At 34.4% G+C, this 15,915-nt stretch overlaps 1 protein-coding gene across 1 annotated transcript in view; it reads right to left on the reverse strand.

Moving 5' to 3' along the window:
• Positions 1–949: 949 nt before the first annotated feature.
• LOC131800953 (uridine phosphorylase 1-like) overlaps positions 950–15,915 on the reverse strand; it is a 58,981-nt gene continuing 44,015 nt past the window's right edge. The window contains exons 3-7 of the mRNA XM_059118831.1: positions 7,936–8,059; positions 5,586–5,933; positions 5,369–5,507; positions 5,108–5,301; positions 950–1,399 (exon numbers count right to left, since the gene is read on the reverse strand). Of these exons, the coding sequence (XP_058974814.1) occupies positions 1,217–1,399; positions 5,108–5,301; positions 5,369–5,507; positions 5,586–5,933; positions 7,936–8,059 (988 nt within the window). The 3' untranslated portion in view covers positions 950–1,216. The remainder of the gene's footprint in view (positions 1,400–5,107; positions 5,302–5,368; positions 5,508–5,585; positions 5,934–7,935; positions 8,060–15,915) is intronic.

Below are 15,915 nucleotides of genomic sequence, written 5' to 3' on the forward strand. Positions count from 1 at the left end.
CATAATTTAGGTGCACATTTTTCTGGGGTACACTATACCCGAAGGCTAATGCCAGAATGGATGTTAAATCAATCCTACTCGAAGGGCCTTAGTAATATGGAGAAATCCTAAGGCAATCCGGAAAAATTAGAATCCAAATATTTTTTGAAACAAAAAACTTCATGCTTTAGAGGACTGTGCGACATTCTGTTTAATAAGATGGAGCCAATTTTTTTGCGGAAAATATTCATTGGTTCATTTTTGATTTTTTGGTCTATTCATTTTAGTCCATTTCGCCTAAAAAAAACTTGAATTTTTTTTTTCGTAAATCCTCTTTCCTGCGCCTTTGAAATGAGAACATTCTCTCTATCAGCCATCATTGCTGGGGTATTGGATTTCAGCCATCCATTGTGACGAGAGCCTTGTGATAATGGGTGTAAATGCGATTATATTTATTTTTTTTTTTTTTTTTGCTTTTCAATATATAATTTTTGTTTTTTATATTTTACATATCATAATGTGTGGGTGTTAATTTTCATATTTTTTTTTCAAATTTGTGTTGGTTTCCAGAATAGATTTGTTTTCATTTTTCTTGTTAAGAGTAAAGATAAAACTATTTATATGTAGGTATATATATGTATGTTTGTATATGCATATACTTTTTTTATTTGTTTGTAGGTATTTATGAATAGATAGATCTCTAGATGTCTCATCAGTTTGAAGATATAATTCAACATACTTAGGTCTACAAAAGAATATTTTTTGGTTGTTTCTATTTATAAATGCCTATGTGTGTGTATGTGTAGGTTTGTTTTGCTTTGTATGTGTTTATATATATATATATATATATATATATATATATATATATATATATATATATATATATATATATATATATATATATATATATATATATATATATAATTCCATGTTTATGTCCATCAAACATATTTCGCCTTGCCGGTCTTCATAGTTCACACATATATGTATACAAATATACATATTTTTTAGAGTTTTTGTGTTTTTTATAATAAGTACACATGTCTGTATGTAAGTGAATAATTTAACTACATTAGAAAAAAGTTTGCAAATTTTACACATATTTGTTTATATATTTATATAACACTAGGTATGTATATGCCTAGGTATTTATAGTTTTAGAGATTAAAATAAATATATAAAGTTGTAGTTTTAGTGTATATATATGGTGAGTTTGTCTGCCTGTTTGCCATCTCCTCTATTCGTGGGCCTGCGATTCCTGTTGTACCAGCTTAAAACGTCTGGGTGACTTAATCGATCCTTGAGCATTGAATAGACTCTTCAGTTGACCCTTTTGGGCTAATACTTTGCGTATATATCGCGCTACAAGAATTTGTGGCCGTGCCTGCCATTCATTCATAACTTCTTTGGGGGAATTGACCTGGAAAAGAGAATTAAAAAACAATTAATATATCTTACAGAATTTGAAAAATAAAACTAAAATCTATTTTGGATACAAGCTACAGGCATACATAACTTTTTAGCACAATTTCGAAATGGTTTTACTTCGGTTGGAGTTCCCAACAAAAATGTTAAACTTAAACAAGTAAAAAAACATTAAGTTCGGCCGGGCCAAGCTTTTAATACCCTCCACCTTAGGGTAAAAGAAACATTAGAAGAAATGTCGAGGTACCGTTATATGGGGGCTACACCAAAACGCGGACCTATAATTACAATGTTTCGCCACACGAACTAGGACCCATTATGACCCACAAATACCAATTTTCAGACAAATCCGTGAAAAAATGTGGCAAAAACAATCAAAATACAGAATACCGGGAGGTACCGTTATATGGGGGCTATATCAAATCATGGACCCATGCATGCAATGTTTCGCCACCGAAGCTGGAACCCATTATGACCGACAAATACCAATTTTCAGACAAATCCGTGAAAAAATGTGGCAAAAAAACTAAAATACCGAATATCGAGAGGTACCTTTATATGGGGGCTATACCACAACGTGGACCTATACATGCAATGTTTTGCCACACGCTCAGGAACCCGTTATGACCTACAAATACCAATTTTCAGACAAATCCGTGAAAAAATGTGGCATAAATCATCAAAATACCGAATATCGGGAGGTACCGTTATATGGGGACTATACCAGAACATGGACCGATATACCTCATTTTCAATACCAATCATCCTAGACACAATGCAAATAGCTCTGCTAAATTTTGGCGATCTACGTCAAATAACGTGGGCTGTATCGTGATTTCAACAGACAGACAGACAGACAGACGGACAGACAGACGGACATCGTTAAATCGACTTAGAATTTTATGCTGATTATGAATATATATACCTCATGGGGTCTAAGACGAATATTTAAGGATGTTACAAACGGAATGACAAAGTTAATATACCCTCCTTTCCAAGGTGGAGGGTATAAAAATCGGGGGCTACCTTTATATGGAGGCTATACGAAGACGTGAACCTGCAGAGGCAATTTTTTGTCATAGGCTGTAGTATCCACTACGAACATCAAATACCAAATTTGAAAGAATTCCAGTGAATAATGTCGCTAAACTTATCAAAATGTCGAATATCGGGTGGTACCGGTATATGGCGGCAGTACCAAAACGTGGACCTACATGGCCCATTTTCAATACCAAAAGTCCTGCAGACATAATGTACATTTGAGTAAAATTTTATCCATCTACTTCAATTCGTTCGGAAGCTAGAGAGATTTCCACAGACGGACAGACGGACGGACATTGATAAATCGGCCGTCCTAGCAGCCGATGGTCGCTCTCCACTAGTATAAATCGACCGTGGCATCAGAATAAATGCCGAATATTATCGCGAAAATATTCTGGAGCATGTATTAAAGCCTTGAGCACGCAGACCTTAACAGACAAACAGGACAGGACAAAACATGGTTACAAAATGAGGTTCCTCGCTTCATTTAATTGGCCATTTGAAGGCCATAATTCGTGCCAAAGCTGACCAATTCGAAAAAATCTAAACTTATTCTAAAATTTGATGCTATTTCCGACATTTTCTGCGTTCATTTAATAAAATGAAAAAATTATGAAGTTTGACTTTGTTGCAGTTTTTTATGTCACCCTGTACATTGCTATACATAAGTGAGTTGTAAAATAATTGATTGTCTGACGGAGAATCAACGCCCAGGCGAAACGGCTGAAGTTTGAATCTAGAAATTTTGCTCAAGTCTGGGTTTTTGGAAACTCGTACTAAACGGGCACTGGAAGTACTAAAATTATACTAGATATTCTACATGTGCTACAATTTCTTATCTTTTGAAACTTGATATTTGGAATGGGGTGTATAATTGATGTACGGGTAAGGGTTTTCAGAAATTCATACTATGAGTGTACGAAAAGTACTAAAATGTACTACATTTGGTACAATTTCGTATCATGTGAAACTTGAAATTTGGAATGGGAATCAATGTTGGAGGTTGTTTTGGAACAACGGAACAAAATATACGAAAAGCACCAAACGGTACTAAATTTCGTACAATTTCAATTTAGAAATATGAAATTAACATTGCTGGACGAGTGTCGAAATTTGTACTTATGTACCTGAAAAGTACTAACAGGTAGTAAATTTGGTACAATTTTGTTTTGCGTGAACCAATAGAGTTGATATCCTGAAATTTGGAAATAGAACTCAGGTATGTAGGAAGTTTTGGAAATTCGAACTTATATGTACTAAATAGTACACATTAAATTGTACTGAATTTAGTACAATTGGAATTTGGAGGAACGGATGGAGGCGGAATCCTGAAATTAACATTGCTGGCGGAGTGTAGGATTGGGTTATGGAGGTAGTTTTTGAAAATTTGTACTTTTTTGCCCAAAAAGTACTAAATGATACAATATTTGGTAATATTTTAATTTGGGTGAACCAATAGAGTTGATATCCTGAAATTTGGAAATAAGATTAATCTTGCATTGTAGAACTCAGGTATATAGGAAACTTTGTAAATTCGAACTTATGTGTACTAAATGGTACTAAATTCGGGTCATCTTGGATTTTGGTGATCCAATAGAATTAATGTCCCGAAATTTTGGAATAAGATTACTGTCGTAGTGTAAGACTGGGATATGGAAGTAGTTTTTAAAATGTGTACTTATATGTACTAAATTTGGTACAATTTGGATTTTGGTGAACCGATAGAGCTGATATCTTTAAATTTGGATTTAAGATTACTATTGGCGGTAGGATTACTATTATGGGTACTACATAGTACTAAATTTGGTACAATTTGTATTTGTACGAACAAATAGTACTTGAAATCTGAAATTTAATATTAGGGTCGCTGTTCACGTGCAGCCTGGACATATGGAGGTGGTTTCGGAAATGTGTACTATAATTATATGAGGAGTACTGAATGGATATTTAGTATTAGGCGAAGATATAGACATACAATTCTGAAATTTTATATTTAGATTATGGATAATTGATACCTCATAAATTTGTACGCACCAAATGGTACTAAATTTGGTTTTGGGTGAAGGGATAGGTCTGGAGTCGTCATATTTACATTTTGAGGTCTCTGTGGGTATGTGGAATGTACTAAGTGGTACTAAATTGGGTTTTGAGTTAAGGAATAGAGCTGGAATTCCGAAATTTGATATTGAGGTCTCTATAGGTAACTGGAATTGAGATCTGGATGTTGTTTTGAAAATGTGAACAGTAAAAAAATTGGTATTGGATAAAGGAATAGGACTGGAATCCTGAAATTTGATATTGATGTCTCTGTTGGTGCCTGCGGTTCACAGAAGGTGCTGGTTTTGGAAATGTGTACTATAATTGTTCCAAAAGTACTAGGTGGTACTAAATTGGGTATTGAGTGAATGGATGCAGATGGAATCGCGAAATTTTTTTTATGGAGGTCTCTATTAGTATCAGGGATTGAGAAATGTAGGTGGTGTCGGAAACAACTACAACTTATCTCTCTTCACAGAAAAAACCTAATTCCTTATAACAAAGAACATAAACTCCACAACGATTTGCCGCAATGAAAATAAATTTATATAAATTGTATATTCCTGTGATAAAAGTTAAAATGGAAAAGTAGAAGCAACTAAATTGGTCACCATCGCATTCTTACCTGATCACCGTTGAGACGATTCAGCAAGGCTACACAGACAACGGCAGCCTTGATGCCAGCATGATATGTAAGGGCAGCAAAAATGGTACTCTCCATTTCAATATTGACTACACCATTGTCGGCGAGTTTTTGTAAATATTCCATTTTATCGGCTTCGGAAAAATCACAGAATGCTCCGTCCAAACGGCCTTGACCTAAGGAGAGAATAAAATCAAGGGTTATTTTCATTCCAAAATTCAGTTCGTTTTTTTCCTAACCAACCTTCATAGAAATCATTGGTGCACAATGTCTTGCCAATTATGGTATCATAGGGATCATCGGGACTGGCCAAGGCCTTAAGTTCACGAGCCAACTTCTTGTCCAATTTGGCGGGGCGATGAACGACTTTACCCAAAATGGTCTGGAAAATAAATTAAAAACATTTCAGTTGTTGTAATTCATTTAAATTTTCTTTTGTAGTTGTTGTTGTCTAACTTACAAATTCATGAGAATTCCTCAACTGACCATCCAGAGCATCCTCGGTGATGATGACAGTGCCACCCTCTACACCAATGCCACCACAAGTGCCAATACGTATGAAGATCGGGTCTTGGCACTTGGCATGATACATCAGTTTGATCATTTCGTGCATCAGAATGCTAACAGAGGGCGTTCCCATGCCGTGACTGACGCAAAGCACTGGTCCAACTTTGTACATCGAATACCGATACGAGTAGGCGCTGATGTCCTGCAACATCGTGCCTGCAGGTAATTTGTAGCCGATTTCATTCATAATGAAATGTGCAAAGTTCTCCATACGCTTTGGTGTCCCGCCCATGCAAACGAACTAAAAATAAAATTAAAACAAAACGGAAAATTGATTAGAAACAAATTTATTTGACTGAAAATTTTTAGAAACCAGGTTTTAAGATTTTTAAAAATTTAAATCCTAGAGGTAAATTATTTATTTATTATTTCTTGAATTCAAAGGATAGATGAGATAGAGCTGAAATGCTGAAATTTAATGTAGGTATCACTGTTGGTATATGTGTTGGAAATTTGACTGTGGTTTGGAATTGTGTACTATAATTGTACGAAAAGTACTAAATAGCACTAAATTGATAGAACTGTAATTCAGCAATTTGATATTGAGGACACTGTGGTCATCTGGAATTGAGATATGAATGTGTACTATAATTGTACCAAAAGCACTGAATAGTACTAAATTTGGTATTGGGTGAATAAATAGGCCTGAAATATTCAAATTAGATATATAGGACTCTACTGGTATCTAGAATTGAGATATGGAGGTGTGTACTATAATTGTACGAAAAGCACCAAATAGTACTACATTATGTATTGGGTGAAGGAATAGAGCTTGAATCCTCAAATTTGATATTGAGGACTCTGTTGGTACCTAGAAGACATGGAAGTAGTTTTGGAATTGTGTACTATTATTGTACGAAAAGTACTACATAGTTCTAAATTTGGTATGGGGTGTAGGAATAAAGCTATAGATATATATGCCACTGTTGGTGTCTGTGGGTAAGATATGGAGGTAGTTTTGGAAATGTGTACGATATATATGTACGAAGCGTGCTAAATAGTACTAGAGTTGTGTATATGATGAAGAGATTGAGCTGGAATCCCGAAATTTAATATTGGGTCCTCTGTTGTTATCTAGAATTGAGATATGGAGGTGTTTTTATACCCTACACCACAAGGTGTAGAGATAGCCCCATAGTTCCTTTCGATAATCTGCAAAGAATCACATTCTGAGTCGATTTATGCATGTCCGTCAGTCCGTCCGTCTGTCCATGAATTTTTCTAAACAAAGTACAGTTCGCATTTATTGCCCTATCCAAATGAAATTTTGCACAGATCATTTGTTTGGCCCAGGGATGAACCCTATTGAAATTGGCGATAGTCGGTCAAAATTTAGATATAGCTCCCATATATATCTTCGTCCGATTTGCCTTTTATTGTGCACCAAACGTCTAATATCAGCCCGAATTGTTTAAAATTTTGCACATACAACCAAATTAGGCCTGAAAATAAGTATGCCAAATTTGATATAAATCGGTTCAGATATAGCTATAGCACTCATATATATTGTTCACCCGATTTGTTATTTTTATTCTCCGCAGCCGTAATATGCACTCTGTAACAACAATATCTTGGGAAATATATCAAATACAGCTCAGAAATACGTTTGCTAATTTTTTATCGAGATCGGTTCAGATTTGAATATAGCTTTCATATAGAACTTCGTCCGATTTACATTTTATTGTGCACCAAATTTCTAATATTTGTCCAAATGGGATAGAATTTGGCACTAACGACCGATTTGTGTCCAGAAGCTAATATGTCAAATTTGGTGAAGATCGGTATAGCTCCCATATATTGTTCATCCGATTTGTTATAGTTTTTACCCACAACCGTAATATGCACTCCGTAACTATCAGGGAAATATATCAAATGCAGCTCAGAATTATCTTTGCCAAATTTTATCGATATCGGTTCAGATTTGGAAATAGCTCCCATATAAATCTCTATCCGATTTCAAATTTATTGTGCACCAAATGGGCAATACAATTCCGAATTTAAAATATACAAATGCTTCGGCATATTTAGTCCTTTGAACTTTAAATTATAATTATAATCATAGCGTGTATGACTGAATTCTCCCATAAAAACTTTTAATTGTTATGCGGAGCTCTACTAAATTAGCAAATTGGTGTAGGGTATCATAAAGTCGGCCCCGCCCGACTTTAAGACTTTCTTTACTGTTTTTTTCCATAAATTCGTCTCATTCGATTTATTTGCTAAATATCTATTTTTCAACTCACCTTAACATCACCGAACATTTCATTCAAATCGTGAGATTCACTGCCCAAGGCCAAATGATAGAGAATGTCCTGATCCATGAGTTCAATATTTGGGTTACGTAATTTGATAGTGCCATCGGAATATCTAAGATAAGAAAAATTTTGAAATAAATATTAATATTTGATTCCAAATTTTAGGTATATAGCAATAGGGATTTTTTCAAAAAAAAAAAAAAACTTACGATTCAAAAAAATGTGTAAAATTTATGTTTGACTCGATACTAGGTTCCATATAATTTCAATTTTGGAGATTACTTCATACAAATGTTAAACGCCAAACTTCGGCCGGTATCTTACAAATAAATACTTCAATGTTGTCTTCCAATGCTAGTCAATTGACGTGGTCTCATTAAGACATGAGCTTCAACATAGCCCCACAAAAAATAGTCTAAAGGCTTTAAATCAATTTGTACAGTTTGACAACTTTTTTTTATCAAATCTTCATACATCGTACTTATTTTTTTATATAATATTCAGGTTTTTTCCCTTTTCGGAAAAATAGGAAATATTATACCATTTATACCAAAAAGTCTTCATAATCTTTCATTTTGAAGTTTTCCGAGGAGGATATTAGTAGAATCATTGCACACTGAACCATAATCCATGTTTTCTGTCCAAAACTATTTTAACGTCTACATATGTAAATCCTCGAAACGAACAGTGACCTCAATAAATAAATTCAGAATTCAAGCTTTGTTTCTTCACCCAATAACAAATTAAGTAACATTTATTATGCAAAGGCCCTAGTGACAAATTTCGGCATTTCAGTTCTATCCCTTCACCCAATACCCAATTTAGTACCCCTTAGTACTTTTCGAACAATTGTAGCACACATTACTAATACTAGCTTCACAACAGACACCATCAGTTACATCTATATAACATTTCATGAGTTCAGTTTTATTCCATCACCCTATACCAAATTATGTACTTTTAAGTACTTTTCGTACAATTTAGTACACATTTCCAAAATCACCTCCATATCTCAATACCAAATATCAGAATTTTATCTCTATCCCTTCAACCAACACCAAATTTAGTACCATTTAGTACTGCTCGTACCATTATAATGCACAAAATTCCAAAACCAGCTCCATATACCCAGGATACACATGAACAGCGACCCTTAATTCCAAATTTCAGATTTCAGGCACTATCTGTTCACCCTAAACCAAATTATTCCAAATTTCGTACCATTTAGTACAGTTCGCACACTTAGTACACATTTCCAAAACCACCTCCATATCTTAACCACAGATATCAACAGTGTCATTTTTACAAAATTTAAGGACTCCAGTCCTATCCCCTCACCCAATACCAGATATAGTACCATTTAGTACTTTTCGTACAATTATAGTACAAATTTTCTAAACCACTTCCATATGTCCAAGCTACACATTAGCAGCGGCCCTAATACTAAATTTCAGATTTTAGGCACTATCTGTCCACCTAATACCAAATTTTATGAAACATAGTACTATTTAGTACCTTTCGTGTACTTGTATTACACATTTCCAAAACCACATCTTCGTCACAAAACAACAGTGATCCCATTACCAAAAAGTTGGGAATTCCTGCTTCATCCGTTCACCCTAAACCAAACTGTTCAATTACAGATACAAACAGCAACCTCAATATCAATCCCTTCACCCAACACCACATTTAGTACCATTTAGTACTTTAGGTGCAAATGCAGGACACTTATCCAAACCACCGCCAAATCTTCAAATTAAACTTTTAGAATTTTATCACTATCCCTCCACTCAATTACATATTTAGTACTATTAAGTACTTTTCGTACCATTATAGTACACGTCTCCGAAACCACCTCCATATTTCCAGGTTGTACATGAACAGCGTGCCTAATATCAAATTTCAAGCATCATCCGTTCATCTAGTACCTAATTGTACCAAATTTAGGACTACTTAGTACTTTTCCTATACACATACATAGTACACATGTCCAAAATCAACTCTTTAATACCAACCTACCACTAAGAGATATCCCATCACCAAACTTTCAAAATTCCAGCTTCAACCGTTCACTCTAAAGCAAAGTGTTCCATATTTAGTACAATTTAGTACATTTTCCACCCTTGATTTTCATACAAATTTTTCAAGTACCATTTTAGAAGTTTTGTACCATTTTAGAACTTTTCGTAGCCTTAAAGTTCGAATCAGTGACAACTATTCCAAATCATATGTATGGTTTTTTGTCATATTTTTTTAAAGGCTTTTTTAGGAGTTCTTGGCAAAGGGATTATTGTCGATATCTTCAAATATTTCTCCAAGACTTTCAAGACCTACTAGACAAACATTCGCGGTATTAAAAAAAATGTTTTAAGGGACGTCAGCTCTTACATGTAGTATACTTCGTTAAACTCCAGCGCTTTAAATAATTTATTTTTTATCAATTTTTGGGACCATTAGAGGAGTAATTTTCTATATTTTAAGAATATTTTTGAGAATTTATAGAAAAAAATTTTAATAACCTAAAAGATGTTTTTTGAGAGCCCATCAGTATCATAATTTTGAATATTGAAAGCATTTATTTATTTATTCAACGTAATTTAGCCACTTCGAATGTGTTATTTCTTATTTTATATCTTTCTTTGTTTACAACAAAATTGTTTAGTGTTTTTTTATTTGTCAATTAAATGTTGTTTTTGTCATTTCCGCTTCGCTTCCAAAACAATACGAGCTATTGTTGCAACGATAAACAGTTTATTTCCACCTAAAAGTGAAACGCATTTAAACACAAATTTTTAGAAGAAAACAAGTAAAAAAAGGTGTAAGTTCGGCCGGGCCGAACTTTGAATACCCTCCACTAATTGGTACAAATTTAACAATTTTCAAAACAAACAAAATCCGTTAAAAATTCTGTTATAATTTTAAAAATATCGAATGTAGCCGTATAATAGGATCTATACGACGACGTGGTCCTGCATAGGCAACTTTTGTCACAAGCTATTACAAAAATTTCAATGCGAAAAATTCAAATGCGAAACTTGAAAAAAAAAACTGTAGCTAAAATAAAAAAAAAAACTAATTTAGGGAGGTACCATACGTGGACCTGCACATACAATTTCCTGGCATAGGCTGTAGTATCCATTGCGAACTTCAAAATAATTCAGTTAAATAATGTCGCTAAAATCACCCAAATACCGAATATCGGAGGTACCATTATATGGGGGCTATACGAAGACGTAGACCCACATGCCTCTTTTTCTGTCTTAGGCTGTAGTATCCATTACGATTTTCTAATTCAGAATTTGAATTTGTGTTGTTGTGTGTTTGAAAAGCTATGAAGCAATTGGTTCAATGTGAAATGGAGTCAAAAAGAGAATCGTCACCACTTTTGTGAAGTTGGTGGAATTTTACGTTGCAATTGCATTGCCGCAGCTCTATGTAATTGATGTTATGCTTCTTTTGTTTTGTAAGTATGTGTGTATGCACGTAAATTTGGCAATTTTAAAACAAATAAAATCCGTTAAAAATTCCTTTAAAATCTTAAAAATACCGAATGTAGCCGTATATTAGGGTCTATACGACGATGTGGACCTGCGTAGGCAACTTTTGTCAGAAGCTATTATAATATTCAAGTGCTTGAAAAACTTGAAAAAAAAATCAGTTTATAAAAATAAATCATCAAAATACCGAATATAGGAAGGTACCATGAGGGTTATAAAACATGGACCTGCACAGACAATTCATTATCTTAGGCTGTAGTATTCATTATGAAATTCAAATACCAAATTTGAAATAGTTCCGGTAAATAATGTCGCTAAAATCATCAAAATACCGCATATCGGGAGGTGCCGTTATATGCAGACATAATACACATTTCAGTAAAATTTTATCAACCTACTTCATTTTATTCGGAAGCTAGAGTGGTTTCCACAGACGGACAGGTGGATAAACGGACAGACGGACGGATATTGATAAATCGACATAGAATTTTATGCTGATCCAGAATATATATACTTTTGGGGTATTTCGAGGTGTTACAAACGGAATGGCAAACTTAATATATCCTCCATACTATGGTGAAGGGTATAAAAATTACTGCACAGTAAGAGAAAGGATAATCCGATTTTGCACCAATTTTGCAAATCTCTTTATTTCTATCAGTACTAGGTTAGGTGCAAAAATGCACCATATCGGTATACTCCATCATTTTGAATAATTATAACTCTTGTACGATTTCGATTGTCTTGAATTTTTTTTATTTTTATTAACCCAAGGTCTAGTGTAAAGATAGAATATATCGGTTCATTCCTTTTGGTACCTCCCCCACAAAGGGTCAACATTTTTGATATCCATGGAGCTCATAAAACACGAAATTAACATCCAATTCCATTTAGACTTTGGCACATTTTGAATATTTTCATCAACTCAAGATATGTCATAAAGATGGTATAGATCGGAAAATTTCTTCTGGTATCTCCACCACAAAGGGTCAAAGTTGTTCTTGCAAAATCCGAAATAAGCATCCTGCTCTCTTCATATTTCACACATCCTATTATTTCCACTGACACAACATCTTCTGTGAAGGTGGGATATATCGGTCTGCTCCTTCTGGTACCTCCCCCCACAAAGGGTCAAAATTTTGAATAATCATGAAGCTCATAAAACGCGAAATTAACATCCGGTTCCATTGAGACTTGGCACATCTCAATATTTCTACCAACACAAGATGTGTTATAAAAATGCTGGAGATCGGACCATTTTGAAAAACTAAACGCTCAAAGAAAGCGAAATAAGCATCCAATTCTCTTCAAATTTCTCTTCACAACGCAAGATATGTTGTTAAGATGATATATATCTGCCAACCCCTTCCGGTACATCACCCTCAAAGGGTCGCTATTTCCAATACTAATATCTGTCATAACTTGCGCAACAAACCTAAAATTGGATATAAATGTTCATGTGTCGATCAATGTCGAAATGGCCAAAATACCGCAGAGCAATATTCGGGCAGCGTGTGACGGTTTTATTAGCCGTTTGAAGGTCATAATTCGTGCCAATTCGAACAAATCTAAACTTATTCTAAAAGTTGATGCTATTTCCGACATATTTTGCTTTCATTCAATAAAATTAAAAAAAGGGTATAGATTATGGCGTTTGACTTTGTTGAAGATTTGTTATCTCCCCCTGACAGCCTATACTAGACAAATTATAGGCTATGTTAATTGTTGTCTTGTTTGTTTTTTTTTTTATTTAAATAGATCATTACTCAGAAGATGAGGTAGGTAGGTAGGTCTGTACATTTCATTTGTCGGATATTGAGATCACTTCGCGTGATCGTAATCGTCAGATAAGTGCATATACATTTAAATGAGTCTAGGACAAACAAAAGCGGAACAACGGAAAATTCAAATATGGGGAATACCCGTAAACTAAATAAATGGTTTACCGTTTCTAGGTAAACTGACCCGAAGGACATTAAATCTATGTGAAATGTGAATTTAATGAAATCAGGATCTATATGTTGGAAATAGACCAATATGCATTTTTTATGGTAGAGTTTATGTCTTTATGCGATTTATTGCATAAGAGCTTTATATCGTTGGAGGCTATTCAAAAAGCAGGGCTATACCAAAGGTATATCTACGTAAAATTTTTGAAAAGGAAAGTGTCAGATTGCTTGAGACTCAGATAACATTAAAATACCAAAATACCAAAAAAAAAACGCATTACAAATCGAAACCCATTATTTTAACAAGAACATGCAATTCAAAGTTGATAGTTTTTCTTTGGTCACAACGAAGTCGATATCGGTTCACGATATCGTATAGCACCCATATAACGGTACCTCCCTATATTCAGTATTTTGATGATTTTAGCTACATTTTTCAATGGAATTGTTTAAAAATATATACTAGAAGTTCTTTTTCAGCACTTTATCCCCTGGAAGAGAAATGTCTATATAGTTCCAGGATATCGTATAGCCTCCATATAACGGTACCTCCCAATATTTTGTATTTTGATGATTTTAGCGACATTATTCACCGGAATTGTTTCAAATTTGATATTTGAAGTTCGTAGTGGATACTACAGCCTATGACAGAAAATTGTCTGTGCAGGTCCACGTTTTGATATAGCCCCCATACAATGGTACCTTCCAATATTCGGTATTTTAATGATTTTAGTTACAATATTTACCGAAATTGTTTGACATTTCTGTTGGAGTTATCTTATTCCCAATGTGGAATATGCGTGAACCAAAGCCAAGAAAAAGACTCGTTGTTTGAATTCAGATATTTATTAATATTACGTCTGTATCTTACGACTATTGACAAAAGAAGGAAGTTTTAACAAACCGGAAAAGAAGAAATTCAGTGTTTAAAGTCATATGTTTAACCTCGCGTTAACAATTAATATTGGTTTTAGTACATTTGAGTTGTAGGGTTGCATTTTTATAGCAACAATCGCCCTCTCAAATCAAATATACTAAATTTAAATCAAAATCATTACATCTTCATTCGTAACAATCCACAGCCATATATATGTTTTTGTTTACTCAAAGGTTTTGTTAAAAGATCTGCCGCATTCTCTTCTGAAGCAACATATTCGACATCGATATCGTTATCTTCATACTTGTCCCGTATGTAGTGGTAACGTATATCAATATGTTTACTCTTCTTCTGTACGGTTGGGTTTTTGACCATAAATTGCGCTCCCTGATTATCGCAGTAAATTTTAGTAGGATGCACAACATAATCTGCAAAACCCATTTCTTTTAATAATCCACGATGAAACACGACTTCTTTAGCACCTTGGCAAAGAGCAATGTACTCAGCTTCCATGGTACTCAACGCCACTACAGGCTGTTTACTAGATTGCCAGGCTATGGGTCCTCCACATAAAAATAGGACATGTCCTGAGAACGACTTACGGTCATTTACGTCGTTTCCCCAATCAGCGTCTGTAAAACATTCAAAACTTTTAATTTTACTTGTATATGTAATCTTACTTTCCACAGAGCTTTTCAAGTATCTCAGGATGTGTTTAGCGGCTTGCATGTGCTCTTTGTGCGGGTGTGTGTTAAATTGTGAAAGTTTGGACACCACGTGAATAAGGTCTGGTCTCGATATTACAGCCAAATATATTAATGCTCCGATCAGGCTTTGAAAGTCCTTAGTCTCCAAATCATCGCACTGTTTTTCACATTTTTTTAAGATACTTCCGTTTACCCAAGGTGTTGCCGCTGGTTTACATTCAGCCATACCCCATCGCTCAAGTACTTCTTCAGTATATTTCTTTTGATGAATGGATATGTCTCCAGTTAATCCGTTCCTTATTATTTCCATTCCCAAATAAAACGATATAGGCCCACGATCAATAGCTTCAACATGCTTATTGAGATGTCTAACGATGTTATTTATTTCAGACTTGCACGAAGATGCCAGCAGCATATCATCGACATAAATTGCTATATAGCTTATACAACCGTCTTTCCTTAATACGTAGACAAATGTGTCCGACTTACATCTCACAAATCCCATTTCAATCAAAATATCATTTATTCTCTTATTCCATTCACGTCCAGCTTGTTTCAATCCATATAAAGTTTTTCTGAGCCTACAGACAGCATTCGGACGATCTCTGTCTTCAAACATTAAGGGTTGTTTCATGTAAACCTCTTCTTTTATATTACCATTTAGGTAAGCTGATGTTATATCAATATGATTTACATACATATTATGATGGGCTGCCAACGCCAACAATAATCTTATTACAGAATGTCTTGCTACAGGTGCAAACGTTTCCTGATAATCGACGTTATATTTTTGTGAGCAACCGAGAGCTACCAAACGCGCCTTATATTTTTCGATCGATCCATCTGGTCTTTGTTTTACTGCAAATACCCACTTGCACCCGATTACATTTTTATTAACAGGTCTTTCCACGAGATCCCATGTTTTGTTTTTCATTAAA

This window comes from Musca domestica, unplaced genomic scaffold, assembly GCF_030504385.1.
Source record: "Musca domestica strain aabys unplaced genomic scaffold, Musca_domestica.polishedcontigs.V.1.1 1, whole genome shotgun sequence".
Taxonomy (NCBI): Eukaryota; Metazoa; Arthropoda; class Insecta; order Diptera; family Muscidae; genus Musca; species Musca domestica.